Source organism: Mus caroli, unplaced genomic scaffold (genome assembly GCF_978045245.1).
Source record: "Mus caroli unplaced genomic scaffold, Mus_caroli_1 scaffold_15, whole genome shotgun sequence".
In the NCBI taxonomy this organism is placed as follows: Eukaryota; Metazoa; Chordata; class Mammalia; order Rodentia; family Muridae; genus Mus; species Mus caroli.
The window spans coordinates 79,979,344-80,007,212 of NW_028227270.1; the positions used below are offsets into that span (position 1 = coordinate 79,979,344).

Below are 27,869 nucleotides of genomic sequence, written 5' to 3' on the forward strand. Positions count from 1 at the left end.
CTGTTGTGGGGCCATGCCATTGCCCTGCCCAGTATTCCTGACTCTCCTGGGCTGGGTGCTGGTCCTGTATCCCTTAATAGCAGATCTCCCTGCAGTGTTCTATGGAAAAGTCGAGAAGAAAGCCTACCTCCTTTTATGTTCTTAGCTTACATTGTAAACCCAGTGTCTTTGCAAATACAGTGCATCATTTCTTGTTCTTTTCCTTCTTTGGGCAGGGTCTTGCTACTCAGCCCAGGCAGGCCTTAAACTCAGCCATCCTCCTTCCCTGGCTTCTCAAGCATGGGGAGTGCGTGGGGGAGAGTGGTCAGCGTTGCAGGCAGGCTCCACTGCACTGGGATCCTTCTGAGCACTGTTTTCTTTCCAACTGTGTTCCCTGAAGAACAGCCATTAGGGAATCCTGGGAAACAGAGCCTTGCTATCTTTGACATCACTCCTTTTATGTCCCGTGTTCTGCACTCAGAGGGCAGTATATGGCCACTCCATCAATCCACCTCTTTGGGCTGAATTCATTTCAGAACATCGGGTTCTTGTGCAGGGTAGGCTGTCCTAGCAGTTCACAGAGGATGCTGAGAGCCAGAGGGAGAGCGAGACCTCCCACTCTGGCACATGCAAACAGAGCAGATAGAGGGATACACTGATGCCCTGTCACACTCCAGAAATCTCACTGCCCTTTAAAGCCCATTATTGAGATTATGCTGGACATTAATGACTATAAAACCTAGAACAAAAAAAGACTGGGAGCTGTGGGCATTGATAAGCAGCAGAGGGCTTGCCAAGAATCTAGAAAGCCTTGGATTCCGTTCCTAGTTTGCTTAGAGCTTGCCTAGTTGGAAGCTTCCATTAGACATGGCACCTGCGGCTTCAGCATCACTCTGCTTGCTGGAGGTTTTCCAGCATCTCTCTCCTCTCTGATCCATTCTTCATTTGCCAAAGACAAAGTCCTAGTGCTCAGTCCTCCTACTGTCAAACCGGGGAGGAATGCTGTCACCGGGGAGAGAGAGGTCACCAGTGGAGCCCCACAGTTTGCTAGTCCCAGTTCTAGGGTGACTGGAGAGTTCATTCATCAAGAGAGTCATTGCACAAGTGCTGTGGAACCCCTCATGTGTGTTAGACAAAGAGGCTTTGGAGGAGCTTGGGAGGAGGGAAACACGGAGAAAAGATAATTCACTTAAGAGGCACCCAGGCATCGGCAAGCTGACTCCATGCGGTGGCATAGAAGAAGCATGTGATGCGACAGGGTCACTAATAATCAGGCATACCTGGGGCAGGGTGCACAGAAGAGCATCGAGACAGCGAGCAAGGAAACAGACAGAGGCCACGGAACTCTGGTCCAGCCAGCCAAAGGAGTTAATGACAGTGACTTGATTTTCCCAAATTCTCCAGATTTTATGCCAAGTAAGACTGCTGGTTCCTGAGCCAAGTGTGGCAGTGCGTGCCTACCCTCAGGACACTGCAAATTCCAGGTCAGCCTAGGCCGCATAGCAAGGTGCCACCAAAGCAAGTTCCTCTTGAAGTGACCAATAGATGCCAAGGAGTTGGGGCTGTTTGCATAGGTTATCCCTTGGTTTGCCTTACTGCAGTCCACTAAGTGGGAATAATCCCAGGACTCGGCCAGCAGGCTCAGCGGTCAGTCATCCTGAGCCCTGGGCACAAACAAGGTAAAAATCTCATTTTCTACAGTCCCTTGTCCCCGAGGGGACACATTTCCTCCTGAGTTCCCTACACCTCGGCTCTGGCTTGAGGCTCTCGGGAAGTTTCTGGCACTGGAGTCGTACCCTATCTCCTGATTTACTGTCACCCAACTCTCAAGCATTACTGTATTTGCAAACACATAAAAAGAGAAGTAAAGGTTTTTTATATCTTTACACTCAAATGTAATCATCTGTTTTGTGGTCTCAATGCGCTTGCTTTGAAAAACAGTGAACTTCTGGTGAAACTGCCTATTCTGTCTTTAAACCACTCTCTAAAAACTCAGCTAATAAGACTGAAGAGACACCAAGATTCTGAATCGCTTTTTAAAGTAAAATATAAATGCCACCATAAGCAGAAACTCACGTCTGCACAACAGAACCAGTGACACGGCTCAGCAGTGACAGAGCTTGCTGCCAGACCAGACACCCTGAGTGTGAGCATGTTCACACCTGTAAAATGCCTGAAAAACAAACTTGCTTGACCTGACCTCCAACTGGGGCAGTTTGGGATGGGTGGACATCCAGTCAGCACAGAGGTGGCAGAAAGCTAAGCTTTCTGGTCTCTGGTTCCTTGAGTGCTCACAGAAGCCAGTGGTTAGGGTGAGGGCGTATCTCAAGCAAGCTGCCAAGGCTTCTGTAGTCTGTGCAGTGGGACTGCTGAGTGAGACACCGCTCCTCCAGGTAGGCAAGTAGGAGCAAGCAGGTCTCAGGCAGTGCTGCCTCCAGTGGGTCCTGGCGAGGGGAGCACGGGGGAGAGGTGGCACAGGGAGTGCTGTGTTGGGAGTGGACATGATTAGGTGGTGAGTCCAGCTTGCTTAGGGTGTGCAGAAGTATGGCTTCTCTGTGCTTCTTATGATGCTCATGGCTTTCTTTACACACCACTTTCCATACGACAGCATTTTCCTTTTGCTTGAAGACATCTTCAGCACACTCTAAAGTGCAGTCCTGCTGCCTACAGACGCTTCCTCAGGTGTATGTGCAAGTGTCCTTATTTAGCCCTTATTCTTGAAGGATATCCCCCATACACACACACACACACACACACACACACACACACACACACACACACACACACCCATGGTCCTCAAGCAAACACCAATCTGCTTTCTGCTGCCATCCCAGTATTTCCTAGTGTTGTCTGCCTTCCTATCATACGAGCCATTGAAGACCCTGGTCATCAGTGTTTCCCAGATGAGCTGTCCCTCTGTGTGCCTACATCTGGGACTCCTGAATGCCTTTCCTTCTCCCCTCTGAGTCACCTAGAGGTTCAGAATTCAGCATCAGAATTCTCATCTCTTCCTGGTGTGTCACAAGGATGTTTGAGTTAAAGCCTCTGTCCTGTTCTAGTGCAGTTCTGGGAGCCTCAGAATATGTTTTGCCCTGGAGTTATGAATTGCTCTCTAGACTGAGAAGTCCAGGGAGATGAGCCCTGTGTAGCCCTGACTTAGCACTTGGCATCTAATGTGACGCTGGCATCAGTGTTTGGTGACTGGTCAATGCATAACAAAGAATGAAAGACTAGGTGCCCTTTATCCTTTTTCATCTCTGCTCCCTCTTCCTATCTTCTCCTGTTTCTTTCCACATTGTAAGTAAATGTCTGCAAATTTACAGCAACAATGAGCTTGTCTCCTACTAAATTGAAGCTTTCTTTCTTAGCTGTGTAAATTTTGGAAAATGGATTTTGAACCTTAGCAAACAAACCAAAAACGTTTAAACATTTGTTCATGGTGTGGCAACTGCCACGAGTCCATCTGTGAGGTTACTACCGTTATCTACTGAAGAATGAGAGGTCCTACCAGACCTGTGTACCTATAGCTGCACCACGGGTATTCCGTCCCACCAAGAAGCCACGTCACTGCCCTTTCTCAGACCTGAAGTTATCCTAAGATGCTCCATGTAGAAGCCAAAGATTTTAAAAAGTTGCCTACAACTTTTTGCATTTTTAGCCAAAACACTTTTTACAGAGATATTATGAAATAAAAAGATATTCTAACTCACTGGCTCTGCAGCAGCTGCTCATGAGTGCTGTCTACCCCACAGCCTCCATCCCAAGATTCTTCAGGGTCCTAAAGACCTTTTTTTTTCCCTTAAAATAGTCTCCACAGTCACAAATACACAGGTTCTGTCCTCAGATGCCAGCACACCAGCCCTCTTCTCTCAGCCTGGCTTGTCTGAGCGTCTAGTCATGAGGAGCTTGGGGTCATGACTCCCCTTTGAATCCGGAGCTCATTCCATACAGGACAGTCTTGAAGCTGTCACCCCCAACTGCTACCAAAGCCATCACCTGAAATTCCTTCCCAGAACCCTGGATCTTACTCTTCATCTCCCATTGCTTGAAGCAGAGCTTTGTGATAGGGCAGGGAGACTTGAGCATCCATTAAGAGCAGATGGCAAGGACAAGGAGTAGGCCAAGGTGGTGGTAACCAAGGTGTTCACCTTAAAATGGCTTAGCAACAGCCTAGTCCCAGTCTGCATCTGAATGACAAGAATTAATCCAACACCCCCAGGTAACATTCTTTCATGTTAATTAGCGCTTTGTGCAAACATAAAGGTGATAGAAAAAGAGTTCTAATGCTCAGGTTCTTTCTGGACCGGAAAAGCCAGTGTCCGTTAAAGCTGCAGGTTTGGCTCTGTGAGGCATAGAACTGCAGAGTCCCTGGGGAAAACCGTCTGTGTCCCAGGCCACAGACTCCCCACTTCCTATAGAACCTTTCATTGCAGCCATGAAAGCTGCTTATGAAACAGCTTTGCCTGTAAGCATTTGAGAGGCGAATGGAATTGAGGTGAGTGACCTCACGTGTCTGAGTCCACCGCCTGTTTGGGGACTCTTCTTACTGAGGAAACACAAGAGGGTTGTTTCCTCCACAGTCTTTGCAAGTTGGTTACGGCAAGGCTGTGTGTGCTTCCTGCCCTCTCTCAAGTCTGCAGTCCCAGACCCTGAAGCTGAGGCACGCATATATTCAGGAGGGACAGGTTGGTGATGTTGAGCTTTGTTTTGTTTTAAAGGCTGCTTAATTTTCCCTGTCTTTCAGGAGCAGCTGAAGGCCTTTGATAATGAAGTCAATGCTTTCTTGGACAACATGTTTGGACCACGAGGTGAGTAAGCCACTTGGGAACATGCTGGAAGCTGTCGTTTGCATGTAGAAAAAGCAGTGTTATCTCTGGGGTTCTGTGAACAGTGCAGCATCTATCGTTATGAACTGGAGGCTGCCTTCCACTAGGTGGCCCTTTCCCAGAATAGAGGAAGCCCAGTTCCTTCTGCCTCACTGTGTCTCCTGGGATGAGGGGCAGGCGAAATGTCATGTTTTCCTCCAGGGTACCAGCTCTGAAGCCTGGTGGCCTGTGCCTTCTCTGTCACCCACCAGTCTCCAGTCACAGCCCATCTTCCTTGCTCTCGTGGACACAGCCACTCCAGACATCCTTTCACTCTTCACATATGCAGACATGTTTTATTTGCTTCTTTCCTGGGCCTGGAATCCCTCCCTCCTGTTTCCCTCTTTCCCCGTCTGGTCAGCTCCTCCTGCTGCAGACCCCAGCTGAAGGCTGTCTTTCTTGGGTGACTTCCTCTCTGCTACACCGCATTACTCTCGTCTCTTCATCCCTCTCCTGCGCAGGCTTCCTGGTTGACATGGGGGTGCCAACAGCTCGGGAACAGAGGAACTGGTATTTCTGACTGGGTGATGTCTAGATGTTCCATTCTTTCCCCTTGAGGGTCCTTCGTGGTGGGCCAGCAGTCTGTAACCTCTGCTCTCTCTGCTTGCAGTTCTAGTGACATGGGGGGAGGAACTGGCCCTCTTGCTTAGGCAGGAGGCCACAGGAGCTGTGCATTCTTGGGGACCACAGCTTTCTGTTTAATTCTCTCAGCAGAGTTAAACATTGATCTCTCTGCACTAAGTTCACACTGAACTTTGCTGTTGATAGATTGGTGGGAGCTGGAGTTGATGTAGCCTCAGGGTCAGCTGGGGCTATCTGTTCCATGGAAGCTTTGTAAATTTAAAGATGTGTGTGTGTGTGTGTGTGTGTGTCTGTCTGTCTGTCTGTTTCTGTCTGTGTGTATCTGTATATGTGTATGTGTGTGCATGTGTGAGCTTCTGTGCACTGCGTATGTACAGGGGCCTGCAGAGATCACAATAGACATTGGAGCCTCTAGACCTGGACTCACCAACGGTCATAGTAGCCTTGTGGGTGCTGGGCACTGAACCAGAGTACTCTGCAAGAACAAGTGCTCTTAACCTCTGAGCTATCTATCCAGCCCTTAAATATCAGGTTTTCTTTTGTTCTTGGTTTTGAGACAGGGTCTTTATTATATATACAAGGCTAGTCTAGAAATAAAAGATCTGCCTGCCCCTACCTCCCAAATGCTGGGATTAAAGATGTATATAACACTCCCTGCCCATGGAAACTTTTGATTTTATTTTTTCTGCTTTTAATTGTGAGTATATGAATATGTACAGTAAAGGTCAGATGCCTGTGGTGTCCATTCAAATGAAGCTGGATAACTACTGAATCATCTCTTAAGCCCTATGAAAACGTAACTGTGCAGCCGGCTGAACTCCAGCTTGCTTAACTCAGAATCATTTTGTTCTCCTCCCCTCTTTGTGTGTGTGTGTGTGTGTGTGTGTGTGTGTAGTGCCCTTATCTGAAGTTTGTTCTGTAGTTTCTGTTACTCACAATCTACTATACTCCCAAAAAAATTTTTAATGGAAAATTTCAGAAGTAACAATTTATGTGTTTAAAACTACCTACTGTCTTAAGTAGCACATCCTTTGTGGAACCTGAAATTATCCCTTTGTCTAGTGTGTCCATGTCAAGACTGCAGTAGCACAGGGCTTGTATCAAAGTAGCACCTGCTTTAGTGATGCTAGCCATGGTTCACACAGAGCAATCCATAGACGGCATTCTTTAAGTGAAAAGATGGAAGTTCCCAACTGAATAAGAAAACTTCCAATGCTGAGGTTGCTGAGAAAGAACCGGGGTGTCTGAGAATTTGTTCAGGGAAAAGCAACTTGACCTGTTTATGTGAGTTCATCTCAAACACTGAGTACTCGGTGAGGATGGGGCTTGTGTTCACTGAAGACCGTGGGGCGTGCACCATCGATGAGGACGCCCATTGCACAGATGAGTATGTGTGTTAGAGTTGCTAAGTACAGGGACATCCCTCCTCGGGCTCCTCACCGTAAGCATTTCTTTACAGATTCTCGAGTTCGAGGGTGGTTCCTGCTGGACTCTTACCTTCCCACCTTCATCCTCACCATCACGTACCTGCTCTCGATATGGCTGGGTAACAAGTACATGAAGAACAGGCCTGCTCTGTCTCTCAGGGGCATCCTCACCTTGTATAACCTCGCAATCACACTTCTTTCTGCATATATGCTGGTGGAGGTGAGTGGCTGTGGCCTGCACTCTGGCTTGCTTCACTCAGCAGGTGTCTGAGTTTGAGAACTGGTTGGGTGGACCTTCCAGAGCTGTGCAAGGTTGCAGTTACTGCTTCTCCACCCTGCCCGGACCCGAGAACGTCGTTCCAGCACTGATGCTCTGCCTGTCCGAAGTGTCAGAAGCCCTTGTTCCAGCTTGAGTTTGGGCCTATTTCTGTGTTCCTAAGCCAAATTAAAATTAGAATCATGACTTGGCTTGAAAGGGCTTTGGAAGGTCATGTCTTATACTTTTCTTCACTTATATACAGTATGATTCTAAGGCTTAGAAGAGTACTCTGTATTGTAAAGATCAAGTTTCACATGCAGTTATTGTACAAGTTCATGTACAGAGACGCAGATGCTCCTGTGCAGACTCCGACCCAGTCTTTGGAATGTGTTGGCAAGGCTGGGTTGACGCTAGTCGGCTTCAGCTGCCTACCAAGCCTTCACCCTTTGGCTGCTTCTCAGCCTGCACAGCATCAAACCAAAGGCAGATGCAATGGTCACTTTGCCCACTACCAGGAGAAATCTGAAAGTATTCAACTTGCTCTAGCAAAAAATAAAGAGGAGACAAAACCAGTCATTTTTAAGGAAAAATTAGGATGAAGCCACCCATCCATAAAGGTTATAAATGGGTAGTAATGATCCACCATGTCGGACATCCCCACTGTCCATGAGTTTTAGAAGGTGGTACATGCTTGTCTTAAAATGCAGGTTTCTCGCTGTGGCTTAACTTGTGCACTAGCTAATGTTCACCACGCTAACAGTAGCCATTAGCTATTGCCATAGTGACTGAAATGAAGTGCTGGTGGGTGGAATTTGGGGAGAGAGAAGCTGTATAAACAGTCTCAGTATCTTAGCACACAGGGGCCACTACGTCCTCTGACACAGAAAGACAAATTTGGGTTCTTTATTAAAGCATATTTAGTATAGTAGGTGTAAGCTGGTCAGATAAAGTGATGGATTTAGTTTTTCTTAACACAGACTTTTTCTATATAGCCCTGGCTGTCCTGGAACTCACTATGTAAACCAGGTTGGCCTTGAACTCATAGAGATCCATCTACCTCTGCCTCCTGCATGCTGGGAATAAAAGTGTGTGTCGCCATGCTAGACGTAGTTTCTTTACATGGCTGAAGGCAGACACACACACACACACACATCAGGAGCAAGCCTGGAAGCCCCCAGCATTGCATGCAGGCTGCAGTTGCAAGTAGTTTGGATTGAGGTGAAGAGGGGGGGCTGAAGCCAATAGACTGACTTCAGGTGAGGTTTGGAGTTCCTGCGTCCACACCAGCTTAAGGCTTCTCTGCTTTGACAAGCTTGTTTAATTTCTTTCAGTACAAAGGTCAGATTAGATGACTCTGGTACACAAGCCAGTTAGAGGGTTGTGAATAAATAGCCCAGGAAGCAGCTTCCTAATTCTGCTACAGCTACCAAGTGGTTAGAAAGGTAGAACAGGATCGATGACTGCCTGACAAACAGAATATCCCGTTCTTCACGCTAAGGGCCACACTGCACTGTTAGTATAGAAAGCAAATGTATGTATGTGTGTGTGTATGTGTGTGTGTGTGTGTGTGTGTGTGTGTCTTAACCCTTATCCTTCAGGTGTTTTAAATATCTGTATGCAATGTAGCTTTCTTAGTCTGAAACTGCATCAGCACACACAATAAACGTACTTACCCTCACTTATCCTTTCTGGGATCCTGGGTCTCCAGCCTACCGCAGGTGGGCATCAGGGACATGAGCAGAAAGCCCAGGAGGCTGCCAGGACCTGGTCCATACTAGAGTGCCTTGGGAAACTCCAAGTTTCTGCACTCGCTGGCCTTACTGGCCCTCAGAACCACATTACCTGATGATACTGCTGTGAGAAGAGAGAGACACCAACTACGTCCGGACAGTGACGAGGCCAAGGCTCCAAACATCAGTTACTTAGCCATCAGTATCATTAAGGCAGAGGAAAATTCTAGGCTTGGCCTCGTCCTGGAAAACTTTATCTTCTAGAATTTAAAATTGTTGCAGGGGGAGAGCTGCTTTTGTAGAATTTTCTGTGAGACATGCTTCCTCATGTCACAGAAAGAACAAAAAAGAATGAATTAAGAACTCTGAATTGCAGTGCTGTGCCCACCACTGCTTGGCTGTGGCCCTGAGCACATCGCTCATCACCACTGTCTCACTGTCTCTGGGAACGGGACAAAGATGGCTAGATGACCTGCTTTTTATTAGAGAATAGTGGGGAAGGTAGTCACGCAAATTATTTGATTATCAAGTAACACAGACACTGAAAAAAATACAAGGAGTGTCTGATCTCTTTAAATATCTATAAAATTATAATGTACATCTCCTAGGATTATTGAAACTGAAAAGATTAGAATTATAAACAAATGTGAGGAAACTTCACTATATTGAGAAACAGACAGCTTTGGGGTGGCCTGAACAGTTAGAAGACAGAAGCACGTGCTGGGATCTGCTCACTGTGAGCGCTGATCCCTTGTTAATGCTGGAGGACAAAACCGGGTCTGATTCTGGGCTGCTTCTGCCCTGAGTACGAGGTGATGTTAGTTGGGATGTGTCATTCCGTATCACCGCAGCCTTGTTGGGACGTGTTGTTCAGTATCGCTGCATCCTGGTGTTGATCTCTTTCCCTTTCTTGGTGCTCTGGCAGCTCATCCTCTCCAGCTGGGAAGGAGGTTACAACTTGCAGTGTCAGAATCTCGACAGTGCAGGAGAAGGTGATGTCCGGGTGAGTCCTGAGACTGTTTCCATTGAAAGGGGGCCGAGGCTCCCGTCTGCACAGTAGGAAGCTGGGGCTGCATCGAGAGATGTTAGCTCTGATGGGAAGACTTAGAGATGCCCATGTCTTACCCGGCACATCCCTGTCATGGGTGCCTGTCTCAGACGCACTGAGAACAGACAGCCTCAGAACCGCCATTGCTGCTTCAGAAAATATTTACCTGAAACCAGCCACTTGCAGACTCTATTTATCAGGAATGCCTTGTTGTGAGAAAGTGTTTGCATTTACACACATTTTAAAAGAGAAATGGTGGCCGAAGCAACCAGAAGCTAGTTAAAAAGGCCTCCTTTGAGGAAGCAGCGGGCGAGGGATGAGATGGAAGTCACACTGCCCCAGCACACCTCGTGCTGGCTTTGATTTTGGAATCATTCTCTCACATAAATTGTAAAATTAAATTAAGTCTTAAAAGGAAACAAGGCAAGTTTTCTCCTCCAAACGTTAGAATCAGTTAAGGTAAATAAACTCACACACACAGGAAGGTACCTGACAGAACTTACTACATGGAGAGGATTGCCACGGTGGGCAGCATCTTTACAAAATCCAGAGTTCTTTGTTGCTGTTATTAATAAAAAGGCCTCAGGACTGCACATGACTATTGGGGTCATGCATGGTTACAGGAACCATCTTGAGAGGACCCCCCCCCCAATTGGCTATCAAGGGCAGTCAGGTATCAGGAAAAACACTGTCTAGGATGAGCTGACGCACACCGAGTGCAGGCTTCAGAAGGAAGAAGGGACCATCATTGTCACCTCTCAAAGTTGATATGACACCACGTCAGTGCAGGGAAAAGTTAAGGCAAAGAATTAAACATATGTCTCATTTTTATATGTGATTTTCCAAATACACAAGGGGGAAAATGTTAGAAAAGAAATGTTTAAGTCACAGTAGAATCAGAACATCACTTTGTAAAAATATTTATCATCTGAACAAGCGCGCATCCCCTCTGGTGCTGTGCAGCAGATTGGTGGATTCACAAGGCAGCCTTGGACTGAAACGGTTCTGAGAAAAAGAACGGAGGTAGCTGGGTAAGGCTCCAGCGAGATGCAGTGGGGGACGGAGATTCAGGCGACGAGACCACTTTTAGGGCTCCACGGATGACTAGCTTGTGGGTGCAGAGGAGTAATTTGTTTGGATGGATGTTTGGGAAAGATGCCATCCTTCCTTGAGAGGGCAGGCCTGCAGAGGAAACTGAGGGAAAGACAGCAGATCAGCATTGTTGGCTGATCTGTTCGCTACCTGCCAAGGGCTGGAGGAACACGGGCAGGAGGCGGAGCTTTGGCCTGACGTCACCTCCCCCTCCTTGAACTTGAACTTGTTACAGGTAGCCAAGGTCTTGTGGTGGTACTACTTCTCCAAACTCGTGGAGTTCCTGGACACGATTTTCTTTGTTCTTCGAAAAAAGACCAATCAGATCACCTTCCTTCATGTCTATCACCACGCGTCCATGTTTAACATCTGGTGGTGTGTTTTGAACTGGATACCTTGTGGTCAAAGTAAGTCATTGTGGTAACTCTTGCTTCTATGGAATGAGTCTCTCAAGACTACTAGATCACCTCTTCTTATGTGCTGCTCAGGAGAGACAGGAGCCCCTAAAGTCGTGTCACCGCAGGCAGCTCATTTGCCGATGGCTGTTTAATGTCTGGATTTTTATGTTGGCAAAACCTGAGCAAGACCTCAAGTTTAAAAAGTTGTTTCTTCACCAGGCATCAGTTGTCAGATGGGCATGGAGACAAAGGCCTCAGGCAGAGCCACCCAACTCGTAGAAGGCAGTCCATACCACTTCAGGCCACACCTGCCACATCACCACCTCACTGGGAGGGACACACATTTATCATTTGAGCTCTTATGGATTCTTGACTTGACAGTCTGAAAAATTAAGACATTTCTGTGTAACCCTCTAAAGCACTAGCCTTCAACTTCTAAAAAGAGGGAACTACAATAGGAAACGGATGATGCATGCCTTTAATCCTAGCACTGGGGTAGGAGAGGCTGCCTCAAAACACATGTCCATGCCTAACTGCACTCACGCATAGGATGCGTGTTATACAATAAACTAGTGTGCTCCTTCATATCACAGACTCTGCATGGATCGAGAGCTTCACAGGATAGCACTGACCCTGGCCCTACATGTCATGCTGTGTATCTGGCTTTAACCCTGCTTAACTTTCACTGTGAGCACGTGATGAAGTCTCCCTGTGTGTGAAGTCTTCTTCACAGCTCACAGGGAAAGGGGGTGGGGTACTCACGTGTGGGCGAACTAAAAAGAATGGTACTTTTTCATTTAAATCATCATGTTCTCATGAATTTAAAAATATTCTGTGAAAAATTAGATGGGGCAAATGTAAGAAAAAAGTTATTTCAGAGGGCAAAGTATAGATCACCAGTAGAGCACTTGCTTAGAATGTACAAGGACACTCCATCACCAGTGCCACACACACACAATCAAATTATGAGTGATGGCTTTAAATTTGTCTTAAATGGATGTGGGGGGACATGCCTATATTTTTCCTTAGGACTCGGGGTCTTGTATCAATGATGGTAACTGCCAAGGACACATGGGATGCAGATACTCCTTGACCTACCAAAGAGACAAATGTGATATATCAATCCCCTCTGAATTGAAAGTGCCATAAGTTAAAGCTGCGTGTAATGTGCTCGGCCTACTGCGCACCCCATCATAGCCACAGTACAGGGTACAGATGCCTGTGGTCTCACCTCCTGGTTGCCTAACGGAATGAGCTATGGTCATTTCCATCACTCATCATCCACAAAGAGCACTAGACCACTATCACGAACATTAAGGTCAGCAGGCAAGGCTCAGAGTGTGGGCTTTGCCGAACCTGCATCATTTTGATCCTGTTATTGGGTTGAAAGATCATTAATAGAGCCATTGTGAAGTTGTATGATATCCCTGGCTGTCAAGGTACAAATGAAAACTCCATGCAGGGAATGAAAGTGCACAGAACACAGTGGCTGTCACCCTCCTCGGATGGCCGTCACTGGCCTCAGATGGCATACGTATGGTGGAAAGGAACAGTGCCACAAGGGAGGAGAAATTTTATTTTCAATTTTAACAGTTTCATTGGGGATTTAAAACTCACACTATACAGTGCAGAGGTGGTCCTGTGAATATCTGTATCTCTCAGATGATGACAAAAATGTTAAGGACAGAGCTACTCAGAAATGAGAACCCAGACGGTCAAATAAATCTCACCTTGCAGTGCCGAGTACTCCCTAAGTGTTTGTTTCCATAGAAACGCAAGCATTTGCTGAGAATCTACTACACGCCTCCTGCTGCTCCTTTCCTTTCCAGTATCCTGGGTTACTAACGTAGGGTGAGAACCCGGGACTAAACAGTTTAAACTGACCAATTAAGTAGCAGCCAGCAGTGCTCTTCAGTTCATGCAGCACGCTAGGCTCTCAATCCCACCACAGCCTTGAGTGTGGGTTCAAACTGGGAAAACAGCTTACAAAGCCTGTAACTAACCACTAGGCAACACTGTGCCACTCTCCCAGCCACAAGAGGCTCTGCCACCAACGCTCTACAGCCAGACTTAAGCTCACCTTTCTCTGCCTCCCTGATTAGCTGGTAAGGATCATCACTGTAGAGAAAGCAAGCCCTCTGTGGATCCCGAGGAGCTGCTTCCGGTTCGTTTGGCTGGACACCTCTCCCACAACACACCTCTTGTCTAGGTTTTATAAGCCTGGAGAGATGGCAGCAGCCAGGGATGGGTCTGTGTGAGTGTTGTTGCTTGAGTGTCTAGACCTCTTAGCGCTTTTTAGTCAGGATACAGACCCACATGAGGAGGAAGGAGGAGCCTCTCTTCTGAGAATTCTAACTCGCATGCTCCGCTGCCACAGGCTTCTTTGGACCAACCCTGAACAGTTTTATCCACATTCTCATGTACTCCTACTACGGCCTGTCTGTGTTCCCGTCCATGCATAAGTACCTTTGGTGGAAGAAGTACCTCACGCAGGCTCAGCTGGTATGTAGTCCTTTCTTTGCTTTTCCATGTGGCTCACAGACAGTGAAGGAACAGGCAACTCGGGCTTTTCTGTGGCGAGGCTGCCTGTTTATCCCTGTCACTGCCTTGGGGAATCACACTTCAGCCTTTACAATATCCTCTGTGTGTACCTGTAGCTTCTAATGGAAACTTCCTTCTTTGAAGTATATATGAACGCTATATGTACAACTTAGGTCATTTGTATCAAAATAATCTCAACTGTTCCTTTTATAGACAAATATGTACTTAGATAATTTCTAAGGAAGTTTCTGAGCAGGGCAGTGGGCCATTGAGACAGTTTTCTTGATTTGCTTCTACAGAACATAGCAAGTGACAGCAGTCACATATAGACCACTAGAGCCCCCAGCACAGGACCTGTCCTCACCCGCAGCCTCTCTGCCTTCCAGGTGCAGTTCGTACTCACCATCACGCACACGCTGAGTGCTGTGGTGAAGCCCTGTGGCTTCCCCTTTGGCTGTCTCATCTTCCAGTCTTCCTATATGATGACGCTGGTCATCCTGTTCTTAAACTTCTATATTCAGGTAAGTAAGATGTGAGTGTTCAGGGGCAGGCAACATATCAGACAGCCCATTGCCCTGGGTGTTTAAGGTAACAGTGTGCACAGGAGGAGGGAGAGCCCCTCCTAACTCCTCTCCCCACACCCTCCTACTCCAAGAACAGCCCACTAACAGTCCAGTTGGCCTTTGTTGCTGACTTGTTCAGAAGGACTGTGTCATGTGTACGTGTGCATTTGCATCATGGCACCAGATCTGACATCTGAAGGCTGAGCAGGTGTAGTGACACAAAGCTTTGGGAGCAGAGAAAGGCTAGGGAACAATGGCAGTTAATAATCTTTAAGCCTCCATCAGCTGCTCTAGGGTTTAGGGCAGTGTTAGGGAAAATTCCTTTAAGGCAAAACAGCATGGAAAGGGCATGCTGGCTCTTTCTTTGTCAAGTGACATTTTCTTTTCAATTAACAATTTAAATGAGAGAGTCCTTCCAAGTGACTCTGTTATATAAGAGGCCGTGTAGGCTGCAGTAGGAAAGGTCTCAGGTGGTTATGGATTTTAAATTGCTGGGCTAGAGAAATGGAAAGGCTGCTTCAAACAAAACCACATAATTTGTATTAAAACAGTACTTTTGAAGTTCTATTCAACGCTTTTCTTCTCCAGACAATTACTCTTGGTTTTAGGTTTTGTTCTATAGTGCTCTTATATGAAGGACCACTGTGGAAACTGGACCTTTGACAGATTTTCAGATTTTGTGTTTCTGGACTGGACTGCCTGGCCTTTGCCTCTTGTAACAAATAAGTTTCCTTTGAGGATGTGTAAAGAAAGGGCCTTCAGTAGGACCAAACAGACCCATGCATGTGCACCAAACATGGAAGAAAGAGCAAGACTCCTGTAGCCCCATAGTGGTAGGCAATGGCCACAGAAACTATCTCCACACATGGTTCCGACTGAATCTTAGTTCTGACCTTACATCATCCCAGTCTTGACTCTTGCTAATACCATCTTTGCCTTTTAAAATGTAAAAACACCGCTATCCTAGCACTAGGGATATAGAAGCAGGAGATCAAGGTAACTGTGGGTTACATAGCAAGTTGAGACGAACCTGAGCTGTGTGAGACTTTGTTTCAATAAGCAAACACGAGAGGACAGACCAGGTATTTCATTAGAATGACAGAGAGGGACATCCAGGGCTGGTGTAGAGTTCTGTGGCAGTTGACATCCTTACCATGTATTAGCCCTGCTTTCCATCTACAGTACTAAAGCCCTGTCAGAATCAGAAGATGTAATTAAATTGCAGTCTCAAAATAAAAAACATAAAATAGCAGCTCCTTTTACTCTGAATTTTAAAGGAAGTTATTATGTTTTTCCAAGTGAGCAACCAATGAAAGTGATTGAACGCTAGCAAATTATGATGTCACTCAGATAAAGTGAAATAGCTTTGTCTGACATTCATGTGTCTGTGTTGGCTTTTACCTGAGCTTTGCAGCAGAGGCTTAAAAATGAACAAATTCTTATTAGAAGGTCCAACACCAAGGAAAACTGTGTAGAACTTAAACTACATGCTATGTCGGGAGTTAGAGACAAGGCCTTATTAAAATGCCTCCCTGCTTCTTCTCCTGTCTACACTCTGACAGACATACCGGAAAAAGCCAGTGAAGAAAGAGCTGCAAGAGAAAGAAGTGAAGAATGGTTTCCCCAAAGCCCACTTAATTGTGGCTAATGGCATGACGGACAAGAAGGCTCAATAAAGTGAAGTGTTGGGGAACACAAACTGAGGTGGTGGCGGTGGCGGCAGCGAACAGATGAGCTTGTTTTAAAGCAGAGACTGAATAGAAAGTTGTAAGTTTTAGCATAAACTAATTCCTTTTGAGTTTGTAAATCATTTGTACCCAGAATGTATTATAATATATTGCTATTAGGTTACTCAACTAACTGGAGCCATGCCGACCTCTACAAACCTCAGAGCAGGTGCACAGCCCCCTCTCCGGAGCGCTTTGTAATGCCTTATTCATGACGAAATCCAGGAGACTCGGGCTTTGTTTCCTCGTGGCAAGTCTTCAGAGTTAATTTTCTTTAGATTAGATGTGTAAAACTGTTCCTTGTAGTGTAAATGTCAGGTCTGTTCTAGTCTATGTCAAGCAATAACTGTCCGTGCATAAATCGATTAGTCTGCTGTTGCTCAAGGCAGCAGCCCCAGGCAGCATTTAAACGGGATCCTTAGCAAGACAGAATCCAGCAAAACCCCTTCCCCTCGAAAGCCAGGAGTCTCATCTGCTACATTTTTTTTTTAACCACCTCTGATTTCCAACTTAGTGATGTGGTAATGAAATTTGCTCGTCTTCATTCCATGAAGGAACAGCCTCTTGAGCTGGGTATGGTGGCACCCATCTGTGAGTCCAGCATTTGGGTATTGAGACAGCCTAGGGTACACAGGCACAAGACCCTGTCTCAACCAGAAAAGAAAAATGTGTTTGCCAAATCATAACTCAGGGGCTTTGAACAGAGCTGTCTCTGTTTCAATTGGCATCCTTGCTCATCCATTCCTGTCTACCTCCCTTGTTAGTCTGGATTCCTGGAGTTCTGTTCCCCACGTCCAAAGCCAGTGTCTACATACAGCTGCCATGCCCTTTCTGAACAAAGGCTGGAGTCGGCCAATTGCAGTTCTTCTTGGCACAGAAACGCAATTGGAATATTTACAAATCATAATCAACAGAGCCCCAGGGGCAAAATAGACATTCTATTTGTCAACTGTTGCTGCTGAGCCTGCTCGTGAGCACCATTGCAAGTAGTTGCTATCAAGCTTCTTCATGAGTTAAAGTTAAGTTTTAGAAAGGAGAAAAGCATATAGCAGTCGTTTGGAAAGATCTCGTGGGGTGGGACTAAGCCATGCTCAGAACTGTGGTCTCTGTGGAGAACCTAGTACAGAGCCTGAGCAAGGCAGTGAACCACCTCCCTTTCCTCATGGATCACCACTGTTAAACTATACCAGGCGTGAAAAGGGGCATTTTCCAAAACATACACAAAACACAACTTACTCTATTTCCCCTCCATTTTAGCAAATGTATTCTTGGCTCATGGCACTGGCACCCAGCGCATGGGCACCAGGTAGGCGTTCCTCGAGTGCCAACGGCGGGGCCTGCCCACCCCTGTCTTCCTTTCTGGGCAAGCTCCCATTTTAATTTTTCCCTGTTAAAAATTGTACAGATGTTTTCAACTCGTAACTATTCCACCCTTCTCGCTGGTGTATTTAGAAAACCACCACAGTCCGATGTCCTGTGCCATTTCTGTCATTCCTGTTGAACAGACTCCTCCTGTCTGGTGACCACCTATGCTTCAGTGCATTTTCTAAACAATTTCTCAAACTGATCTGCTCCCAGGTGCTTTATTACCACCATCTCTGGTGACTTAGACTCAAAGTGGAGTGTTATTCTTTCCCAAGAATTCATTTTAAGGGTTAGCTTTGAGTATGTTATTGTCCTTCTATGACAAGACCAAAGGAACAAACTCCTTGGTGAATCTGGAGTTCAGCTTTAGTTTTCAAACACAATCTGAAATCTGTTAGTAAAATGAATTCTGGGTAAAAATGAGACTCAAGAGGCATCACTGGCCATTGCACCAGATTATTCCTGCTCACCAGTGAGAGGCGCTTAAGTCGCGCTGTGCATCGTACCTTCAGTTTAGGCTGTTTTCATGACCTCACATCTGTGTAGCACAAAGGGTGTTATCCTCCTATAGCAGATCAACAGTGGCAGCTCACAGTACCAGCCAGCTTTAGACCTCCCAGTGCAAAGCCCAGCGCAGCACTAAGCCTTAAGCCACCCAAGGGCTGACACACCATGCAGAACTACGAAATCTGTGCTGAGAAAATGCCATCTGGAAAGATTTTTAACCCATTCATTCTTAGTGTGAATTTTCTAAAATAGAAGTATTAAAGAAATGTCTCTATAATCTGATAGAAAACCGTCTTTTCCCAAGTGAATTCCCTTTTATTCATGAGAACAAAAGTTCTTAGATGCTATCAAACCTTAATTTCCCCAACTTTTAAAATAAAATGGAATATTTGCTGAATGAATTAAGCATAGAAAATGTCAACCCATCAGAATTAAATTTATACATATTGGTGGATAAGTTCCTGTCTTCCCACATCAGAGAATTTTTTTTTTTTAACCAAAATGGGCAGAATAGCATTTTGTATGTTAGAGACCATTCTTTTCTAGTCCTTCCAAACATTCCTGTGTCACTTAAGAATGTTAGTAGAGGTCGCTTCTTTGGAAATTGAGGACTTTTTTTTTTTCCTTCGAAAGTATGGCATCTGAAGAACACAGTATCATGACTCGGGTGGAAAGGGAGGCAGAAGCCATTTTTCTTTTAGATGAAAAGCATTCTGTGTGATTGTTGTATAATAAATTGATTTTTACACTAAAACATCTTGCAACTTTTCTTATTTGGTTCAAAGAAACTAAAATGTGGGCCTGTGCAGTATTCCAAGTGGCCTATTATTCAGAGATTATTTACCAATAAAGTGATATATTAGTGATTAATCTTAGATTCTTAATTCATTTCAACAAGCAGTGGGATGTTAAAGTAACATTATTAATGCAATATTTATATACCCAGTTAAACTATCTCAGGAGGAAAAATTAATAGCAATCAGATAAGCAGAGGCTACAACTATTAGAAACTACTTACTATAAAGAATAAAAATATATCGTGATGCACTAAATATATTATAGTACAGTAACTATACCATAGCACACTACACTATGCAATGGGAGCACAAGTGACATTGGTTACCAATACCCTGGGCACCTGCAGTGTCAGCGGCGATTTCTTCTCAGGAGCTGAAGCAGGGCCACAGTCTGGTGTTTGTCAGCACAGAGGCCACATTGATCCACCACAATGAAGACCCCAAGGCTGGAAGTAGCCTCAATAGTTATGCTCAAAATCTGACTTAAAATTGCTTCCATTCCAAGGTAGAAATGGTAAGGGCAAGGGAGTTAGGAGGGCAGGGGAGTTAGGAAAACAAGGTCAGGGAAGGGCAGAGGGAACTTGGAGTGAGTGGGGACTAGAGTTTAGGGAGAGGGTGAACATTTTGAAGAGCCTTTTTTCACGTCATGATTTTTAAGATGTGGGAGGAGGGGGATAAATCTCATTCAAACTTTGTTTTTAAAACTAAAAGGCAAGGAGGGGTGACCCATCCCTGCAATCCTAGCACAAAGGAAGCTGAGGCAGGGAGATGTCTCCGAGTTAAAGCCACTTTAGGATACAGGAGGTTGGTTCCTAGAAAATTTGGCTGTCTCCAAAAATATATAATATACCCTATGTTTCTGTGATAAGTTAGCTACTACAAATTAAAGTGTTTTGTAATAAACATCTAACGTCTCTTTAACACTCCATTTGAAGAGAAGCTTCAGCATATATTTTTATTGTTGAAGGCCTTCTTCCAAGTCACATGACCTTCACATATTCGAGCTCCTTTCTGAGACAGGTAAGAAAACATTCACTCTTAAGACTCTAGTCACCTAAATATTCCTTGGCCTTTAGTAAATGTGACTTGGTCATGGAGTGGAGCAGTATAAGTCATTTTACAACAAGGCACAAATTCTTAGAGTCCACAACCTCCTCCAATCATGTCTCAAGCTGAGCATCAACTATTTAAACACATTAGCCTATGGGAGACATTACATCCAAGTCATACTGAAGCCTTTATTTTTCAAGCGTAGTTTACTTACAGATTTTTAGATTAACTCTGAAAATGTCATATTTAATAAAAGGTTATCAAATAAAATAAAATCAACACTGTATATAATGTTATGCACTGTAGTAGAGACAAACTTATCCAGATGACTATGTGCCTTTATGACATCAGCCGGTGTCAGGATTTCGCCTCACCCGCCTTACTTACACCAGGACTCAGCTGGCAATTCTGCATCACTGTTCACGGTAAGGTAAAGGGAAGGACCAGGCGAGTTAGAGAGGCAGAAACAAAGTCTGAAGAGAGGTCCGAGGCAGCTTGGGCTCCTGTCACCCCAGAAAATAAACTCAAAACGTACTTCCCTGTAAAACACTCTGCTCATTTATTGTCTCCAACCTTATGCACAGAAAATCTGCCAAGAGCCCTGAGCCCCGGGAAGGACTGTCTTTATTCCTTCCTAGCCACAGAAAGGGGATGGTGCAGGAGCTGGGGGTGGGGGGGTCTCCGAGAGGATAGGGTCCTCCATGCTGAACTGCTGGGCTTACATTTAGATGCTCAAAAGCCAGGAGGCACCATGCTACATGCTACATGCTACATGCTACATGCCAGGCAGTGGGCAGAGTTACCAGGGCAGAGCTGATACTTAGAAAAGCTGCTGCTGGAGATCAAAGGTCAGACGCTGCACCTGACAAGCTGTTTCTCCTGGTTATTGGTATAAGTGTTTAATTCAATTGATCTCATCAGAATGGCATTCCCTTGCCAGCGGGGCAACATCGACACTGCATCTTCGACCAAGCTCAGAGAAGACTCGGTGGGCTTTTTCCAAGACATGTCCCCAGTGCTCAAGCTCACGGTTTAATTAGCCATCTTTCATCTAAGCAGCCTCTAGATCAGCTCTTTAATTCCCTCGCCTACCACTGTCGCTCTTCCATTCCTCTGGTGGGCTTAAGTCTCAAATGTTCCCGCAGACTCGCATTTTGAACACCTGTCTTCTGTCTGGTGGCACTATTTTAGGGCAGTGGCTTTCAATCTGTGGATCATGATCCCTTGGGAGCTGAACCCTTTTCACAGGGATGGCCTAAGACCATTGAAAAATACAGGCATTTGTATTATGATTCATAAATTATCAAAATTACAATGATAGGGTAGCAATGAGATGATTTCATGATTGAGGTTACCACAATATGAGGAACTGTATTTTAAAGGGTCATAGCACTGAAAAGGTTGAGAAACACTGTCTTAGGGCATTGTGGTACCCTTAGGAGACGGAAGCTATCTGATAGATGTAAGCCACTGGGCCTGGGCCTTTGAAGGACTGAGCCTGGCTCATGATCTAGATGTTTATTACTCCCTTGTATGTGATATGAAGGGCAGACCTGCCACTGAACTCTCCCATGCTCTTCCCACCAGGCTGGACTGACTCCCGGAAAACAATAGCTGAAGTCAACCTTCCTGTTTCTGTCATGCACTTGACTCACAGCAGTGCAAACACAGCTAACATACTCGGGAAGAGCTTCACAGTCAAAGCCTTCATCCTGCCAATAGCCTCTCCACTGCAAAATTTCTCAACTTCCCAAGCCACTGAGTTCACTTCATCATTCCCTACCAGATGTTCTCACCTACAGAGTCAGTCCTCCCAGTCACATGAGTGAAGGCAGGCTAGTGTGGGCCCAGACAAAACTCCCTTCCCTAGAATACTCTTGTAGTTTTATGGTCTTAAGCAAATTCTTGTTGTTTTGGGTTTTTTTTTTCCTGCTGTGGTTCTTAGAGCCACATTTCTCTCTTCTGCATCCTAAGAAAACTGTCCTTATCCTGAAAGATCTATTTCAAATAGTACCTCTCCTCTAGAAAACCATTCCTGATTTTTCCACCCAGTAAAAATGACCACCCTTTTCTTGTGACTTTGCCAGGGGCCAGTTATTCCTGACAATGTGTGGCACACGCAGGGTCATCTGGATGCTCTTTTGTCCTCCTCAGACAAGTCATTAGCATCTACAGTCACATCTTACAACATATTCTGGCTTCTTCATATGCTAAACTCAAGGCTTTTTCTAGAAAAGAGTGCTCAAATGTGTGCTCCCTAGTTATAGGAAGTCGCATGTGCTCATAGATGTCCATCAGGAACAGCAGTGAAACCCACAAAATATTGTGTCATCAGAAGAGGTGAGCCTTGAACTGGGTTTGTCTAACTGAAGTGAGATCAATTAACCACATTAACTGACCCCCTTTGAAAGATTTTATTTCCAATTGTGAAGTGTGCTCTTATAAGCAAAACCTTGGCAACGCACTAAAGCATATTTTGTTAAATGTTATTAAAAAAATCCATCAACAATTCAATTAAGGTTACATATATTTGTATTAGGGAAAAAACTACAAACTAATATGCTAGCTATAACATAGCTCACCGTGTTATAACGAGAACATATTGCTCAGTGAATGGTCTCTACTGATCCAACCACACACCTTTCTGACTTTGTAAGTGCACTTAAATTACTTACAAAGTAATTTATATTATATGAATTCAAATGTCCCAGTGTACATGCAGCCCTCTGCGGACAGACTTAGTAGTGACCTCACGAGGAATATTTCTCCGCAGTTGACATTGTGCTTTGGGGTAGAGGGCCTGGAGAAATGGAGGTATCTGAAGAGCAAAAAAGAGCCTCCTGCCTTATAATTTCATGCCCAGTGGTTTTCATCTACTCTCTTTTCAGATTACTTTTCCTCTAAGGGGGTTTATGAAATAATCCCTATGCTGGTGCTACTGAATTTCTGGTTTCTACAAAACTTGAAAGCATTCTTCAAATAAAATAAAGCTTACATTAAAAACTGCACGAAAAGTAAGCCACTTGGAATTGATGAACATCTTGAATCTTTCTATTACTGGACCGAAGTTTGAATAGGAAGGTTAGTTTCTGTGAACAGTTGGATAGAACAGAACAAGCTGCAAACCCGCCCTATCCTGCTGTATCCCACCATGGCTCAGCAGCTACTAAGGGCTGTTTGCTGCTGAGCAGAGCTCTGAAGGACAGCTCCTGGGCCAAGGCACCCCAGACTCCATCTCCATCTCCCTCCCAGGCTGTTGCACCTGGTGAAAAAGGAAATGGAAAAGATCATGAGTCAAGGCGCAACCAGCACACATATTGGGCCCTTGAAACTCATAGCCAACAAGACCATCACTCTTTTTGAGAGCTACATCCATGACTTTGATATGTTGGGGGATCACAAGCTTAAACACAGCCCTTCGGTTCTATGCTAAGCTATTACTAAGAAAACAGAAAGACTGGAAACCAACTAGCATGCTTAGGCAAGCTAAGCTATAAATGAAATATGTTCCATATGCTGTAACTTACCAAATTTAATGTACTTATCCAAACACGAAGTTATTTTGTAGATGGCCCCTTAATTACATAGATATTTTTATGTATGGGTGTTTTGCTTGACCGTATGTGTGCAGTGCCCAAGGAGTCCAGAAGAAGGAATCAGAGTCTGAAGCTGGAGGTACAGATGGGTTGTGGCCCTCCTTGTGGGTGCTGGGAATTGAAGCCAAGTCCTCTAGAAGAGCTCTTAACCACTGAGCCATCTCTCTAGTTCTGTCTCATCCCATGTTGTTATTGTCTTAAATTTCAGGATTGTATGTGTATAAGTGTGTATGTATGTATATGCATGTATGTGTGTATATATGTGTATCTATGTGTATGTATATGTGTATATATGTATATGCATGTGTGTATGTGTGTCTGTGTGTGTATATGCATGTGTGTATATGTGTATCTGTGTATGTATATGCATGTGTGTATGTGTGTTTGTGTGTGTATGTGTATCTATGTGTATGTATATTATCTGTATGTATGTATATGCATATGTGTATGTGTGTATATAAGTGTATCTGTGTGTGTTTAGATGAGAGGACAACATTTTAGAATTCTCTCCTTCCACCATGTGGGTTCCAGGTATTGAGCTCTGGTTTTCAGGCTCAGTAAGCTTAGAACTCCTTTTTTGATATGGTAGGAATATGAATAGATCAGCCACTGTATCCACATGTTTGGTGCAAGCACTCAATTATTAAAAACTGAATGGCTGAACCCGAGGCCTAATTGTGTGGTTAGAGGATGCTCACAGCAGAAAGGCGACATAAAGCATCAGTGCTTTTTTCAGTGCTTACGTCCTCCCACCTCAGGTCTCAAGGACTGAATGATGTCAACTTCTGTACCTACCTGAGGGTGCGGTCACAAAGCCAAGCTTTGGCTCTCCTTATTAAGGATGAGTTGAGTCAAACCTGGAAGCAATTGGTCCATCACTTATTAAGTTCATATTAGGCATGTTAAAAAACAAGAATGTACGTTTATGTTATTCTGTAGATTGCTCCCTGACAATGCCCAAGGAGGGTTTGTCAACCTAAGTTATCAACGTAAAAGCTTTACATATATTTCCACTCAAGTCTGTTCTAGGAATTGTATCTATAAAACTACTACAAGTCCGCATGCATGGGGATTTCACAAGCACCACTCAAAGCCTGGAATCCCTAACTCTTCGAAGCTGTAGGCTAGAGGTGGAAATAATCATGTTTAAGGGTGACCTAGGAAGAGAGATAATGCTATTATCGAGATGAATACCTGGCAGAGGGGCAGCCACTGCTACCTGTGTGATCTTGATTGAGCTAACTAACCTCTAACATGGATACTAAACACTGAACAGTCAGTCTAGAACAGGAAGCCCAGTCATCACTCAGTGTGAGCTAAAAGCAGTGTCCTTCTCTGTCATTTGCAAGTGGAGGGGGGGGGCGGTTTTCTTACACCTCAGAAAGAAAAGAGAATAAAAGCAAAAGCTTAGTGTGGAAAAACAAATCGCTTATCAGCACCACCTGTCAGTAAAAAAAGCCGATGGCCAATGAGCTGAGGCAGGAAATAGGAGGTGGGACATGAGCAGGAAGAGAGAGGATTCTGGGCAATAGAGAATAAAAGGAAGAAATGCCCAGGAACTCAAGAGAGAGGGATGCAAACCAGCAGGTGGCTGAACTCAGGATAGAAGGAAGAGGAGACTTGGAAGCATGAAACTGAAGAAGAGGTAACAAACCAACTGGAAGACATAGAATGATTTGAATGGGTTAAATAAGTTACGAGCTAGTCAGGGAGTGAGCCAAAGCTTATGGCTTAGGCATTTCATAATAAGTAATTAGTCTCAGAGTTGTTGCTGTTGAGAACTAACTGACCTAGAGGAGAAATGGATTTATATTTTTACAGCTTAAGAAAGCACACTTGGAAGAGACCTAAATTCACCAAGGAGCTGAATCAAAGGGAGATAACTGTAGAGTGTTTTGTAGCCATCTTTGGCTATTTTGTGGGTTTCTTTTCTCTTCCACCCTTTCAAACCCCTAACACTAGAGAAAAAAGAATGGAGGGGAAGGAAAGAGATCCCTGAATAAAGTCAGGGGGTTGGAAGGGGGCGACATCATTAGCCTACTTCCTCTGATTAGGGGTGAGTTCCTTGGGGCAAGGTTGGTGTTTGCCATCAGGATATTTAATTTCTGCTTGTTGCTATTTCTTAACTACTTGACATACTGTGACCAACCACAACCAATAACCACCTCTTGGGGTCTTAGAATTTATACACCCTCTGAAAAGTCCCCAGAATTCCAAATCATCGAACAATTACGGAAGCTATCCGAAGCTGGCAAAAATCACTACCCCACCAAAGCACACTGCAAATCACGGTCAGCTGCTGTGAACAGTCTGAAGCAGCCCCGTGGCTGACAGCTGGGATCCAAATGAAAACATATTCCCATAATATTTGTGGCTTTCTTTTAAAAAGAAAGCCAAACTTCAAAATCGTTGCTACCGTCATTACTGTCTAGCAGTGTTAACTGAAGAGATGGTCACCTGGCCTGGGAATGGGGGCAGTTGAAATCAATGAACCTTTTGTGTTTTAGAAGACGTCTCTGAAGCCCAAAGCAGAGTTGTTTTCAATTGGTTGCTCTCAGAGTGTGGGCTGGGGTGTGCCTTAAGGAGTCCGAGGTCCTGTGAGGCCAAAACTTTGGTAACGTGGGAATAACACTAACACATTATTTGCCTTTTTCATTATTGTAACGTCACCACCACAAAGTGGTGTTTCCTAGCAGCTACACAAAGGCAGGTACAAGATGGCGAGACACAGCAGGGAGCCACCGAGCAGGTGTCTGTGCTTCCATGAACAACCTCCTCACCCTCAACCTCACCCTCGTTCCTGTCAGAAGACATGAAAGCAGAAGGGAGACTAGTTCTTGAGAGGGAAGGATCAATAGGAATAAGAGGCAGACAAGAGAAGGTGACTTCCATGAAAATGTCATCACGGGGGTGTAGGATGGTCCAGCGGATAAGGATGCTTGCTATGTAACCCTGACAACCTGAGTTTGATCCCTGGAGCCCATTTCAAAGTCGGAGAACTGTCCTCACAAAATTAACCCTCACTGTGTGGTAGCACACAAACACACCCCCTTATCATACATACACACATAATAAAAATTTTACATTTTCAAAATGTCACAATGAGCCAGATATGGTGGCAACACACTTTGAACCCTCCAGCACATAGGACGCAGGGCTGGCAGGTCTCTGTGACTTTGAGGCCAGCTTGGAAAATGTAGTAAGTTCCAGGACAGCTAGGACTCCACATAGAAACCCTGTCTCAAACAGAGAGACAGCAAAACAACAACAAAAGACATTTCTTGAAAGAATAGTCGCATAGTACCTTCACACTTGCTGATTGCAGAACGATTGCAAGTCAGCTGTCTCTCCCAAAACTCCTGAAATGAAACAGAGATTTTGACTAAACACTCCACACTTCTTCTTTTACCTAGAAAAAGTCCTCTCTCGTCCCAGAGACAGCACAAACAGCAAACTCGCCAGAGCATCCTTCTCGAGGTATTTCAGTGTCTGAAGATCCTTCTCCAAGCCGCTCAGCTCCCGAAGGACAGAGCTGTGAAACCTCTCGAGCGTGTCTAGTCTGCCAAACAAGAAAATGTCTGTTTTCACAGCTCCACAAGCTTGCCCCATCTTGGCAAATGGGTTCTCATTTTCAATGGGCATCCTTTAGCCTCGTGCACTGGTAGCTCATGAAGAGGCTGGAGGGGAGAACTGAGTTCCAGAGCTCATCTTGGAGATGGAGAACCAGACTCCATAAAGTTTCAGAGATACAGGAAGTTTCACGTCTCCACCCACTTATCTCCTGGATCTCACAGATGCTGCTTCCCCCCCACAGTTTGGCTTTTCAGGTAGTTACCTGCACATGTGGGTCTGATTCCAAAGTCTTATTAGGCAAGCTGGCGCTTCCTCTGCCTTTTCTAAAGAGAATGAAATCTCTTTCTGCTTGAGCTCAAGCTATTGACACGGAAACAAAGTGAGGGCATTTGGGGCAAACATGATACTGAGTGTTTACCGTCTTCAAAAGTCACCACCCCCACACACAGTGAGGCCCACAGGAAGCACTCTTGAGGGGCCAGTAAAGCATCATCCTGTGTACACTTCAGGCATTATCTCTGGGTAAGAGCTGTAGAGAACAAGAGAAACCGGGAAAGCCTATACTCATGCTATCGATATAATGTATCAGGTAGTAGGGACACACGTCCATTATATTTTGGCTTATTGCTGAAAGCGATACTCTGGATGTCTCCGGAGATAGATGTAGGCTGGGTGTGATAGTTGTCTTGAATGTACCGATACTGAACAGAATTAGGGACTTTCCAATAATAAAGCAAAGTCAGAAAAAAAAAAAAAGACTGAAATTGCCA

The 27,869-nt window shown here is 44.9% G+C and overlaps 2 protein-coding genes across 3 annotated transcripts in view; one reads left to right on the top strand and one right to left on the bottom strand.

Moving 5' to 3' along the window:
• Positions 1-18,837, top strand: part of Elovl2 (ELOVL fatty acid elongase 2) — a 37,115-nt gene extending 18,278 nt beyond the window's left edge. For both annotated transcript variants that reach the window (XM_021180182.3, XM_021180183.3), the window contains exons 2-8: positions 4,724-4,787; positions 6,886-7,073; positions 9,768-9,845; positions 11,218-11,389; positions 13,758-13,882; positions 14,308-14,442; positions 16,047-18,837. In XM_021180182.3, coding sequence (XP_021035841.1) covers positions 4,724-4,787; positions 6,886-7,073; positions 9,768-9,845; positions 11,218-11,389; positions 13,758-13,882; positions 14,308-14,442; positions 16,047-16,160 — 876 coding nt within the window. In that variant the 3' untranslated portion in view covers positions 16,161-18,837. The remainder of the gene's footprint in view (positions 1-4,723; positions 4,788-6,885; positions 7,074-9,767; positions 9,846-11,217; positions 11,390-13,757; positions 13,883-14,307; positions 14,443-16,046) is intronic.
• Positions 18,838-26,931: 8,094 nt separating this feature from the next.
• The window catches only part of Sycp2l (synaptonemal complex protein 2 like), a 67,376-nt gene continuing 66,438 nt past the window's right edge, over positions 26,932-27,869 (bottom strand). Inside the window, 2 exon segments of the mRNA XM_021181021.1 lie at positions 26,932-27,085; positions 27,362-27,459. Coding sequence (XP_021036680.1) covers positions 26,932-27,085; positions 27,362-27,459 — 252 coding nt within the window.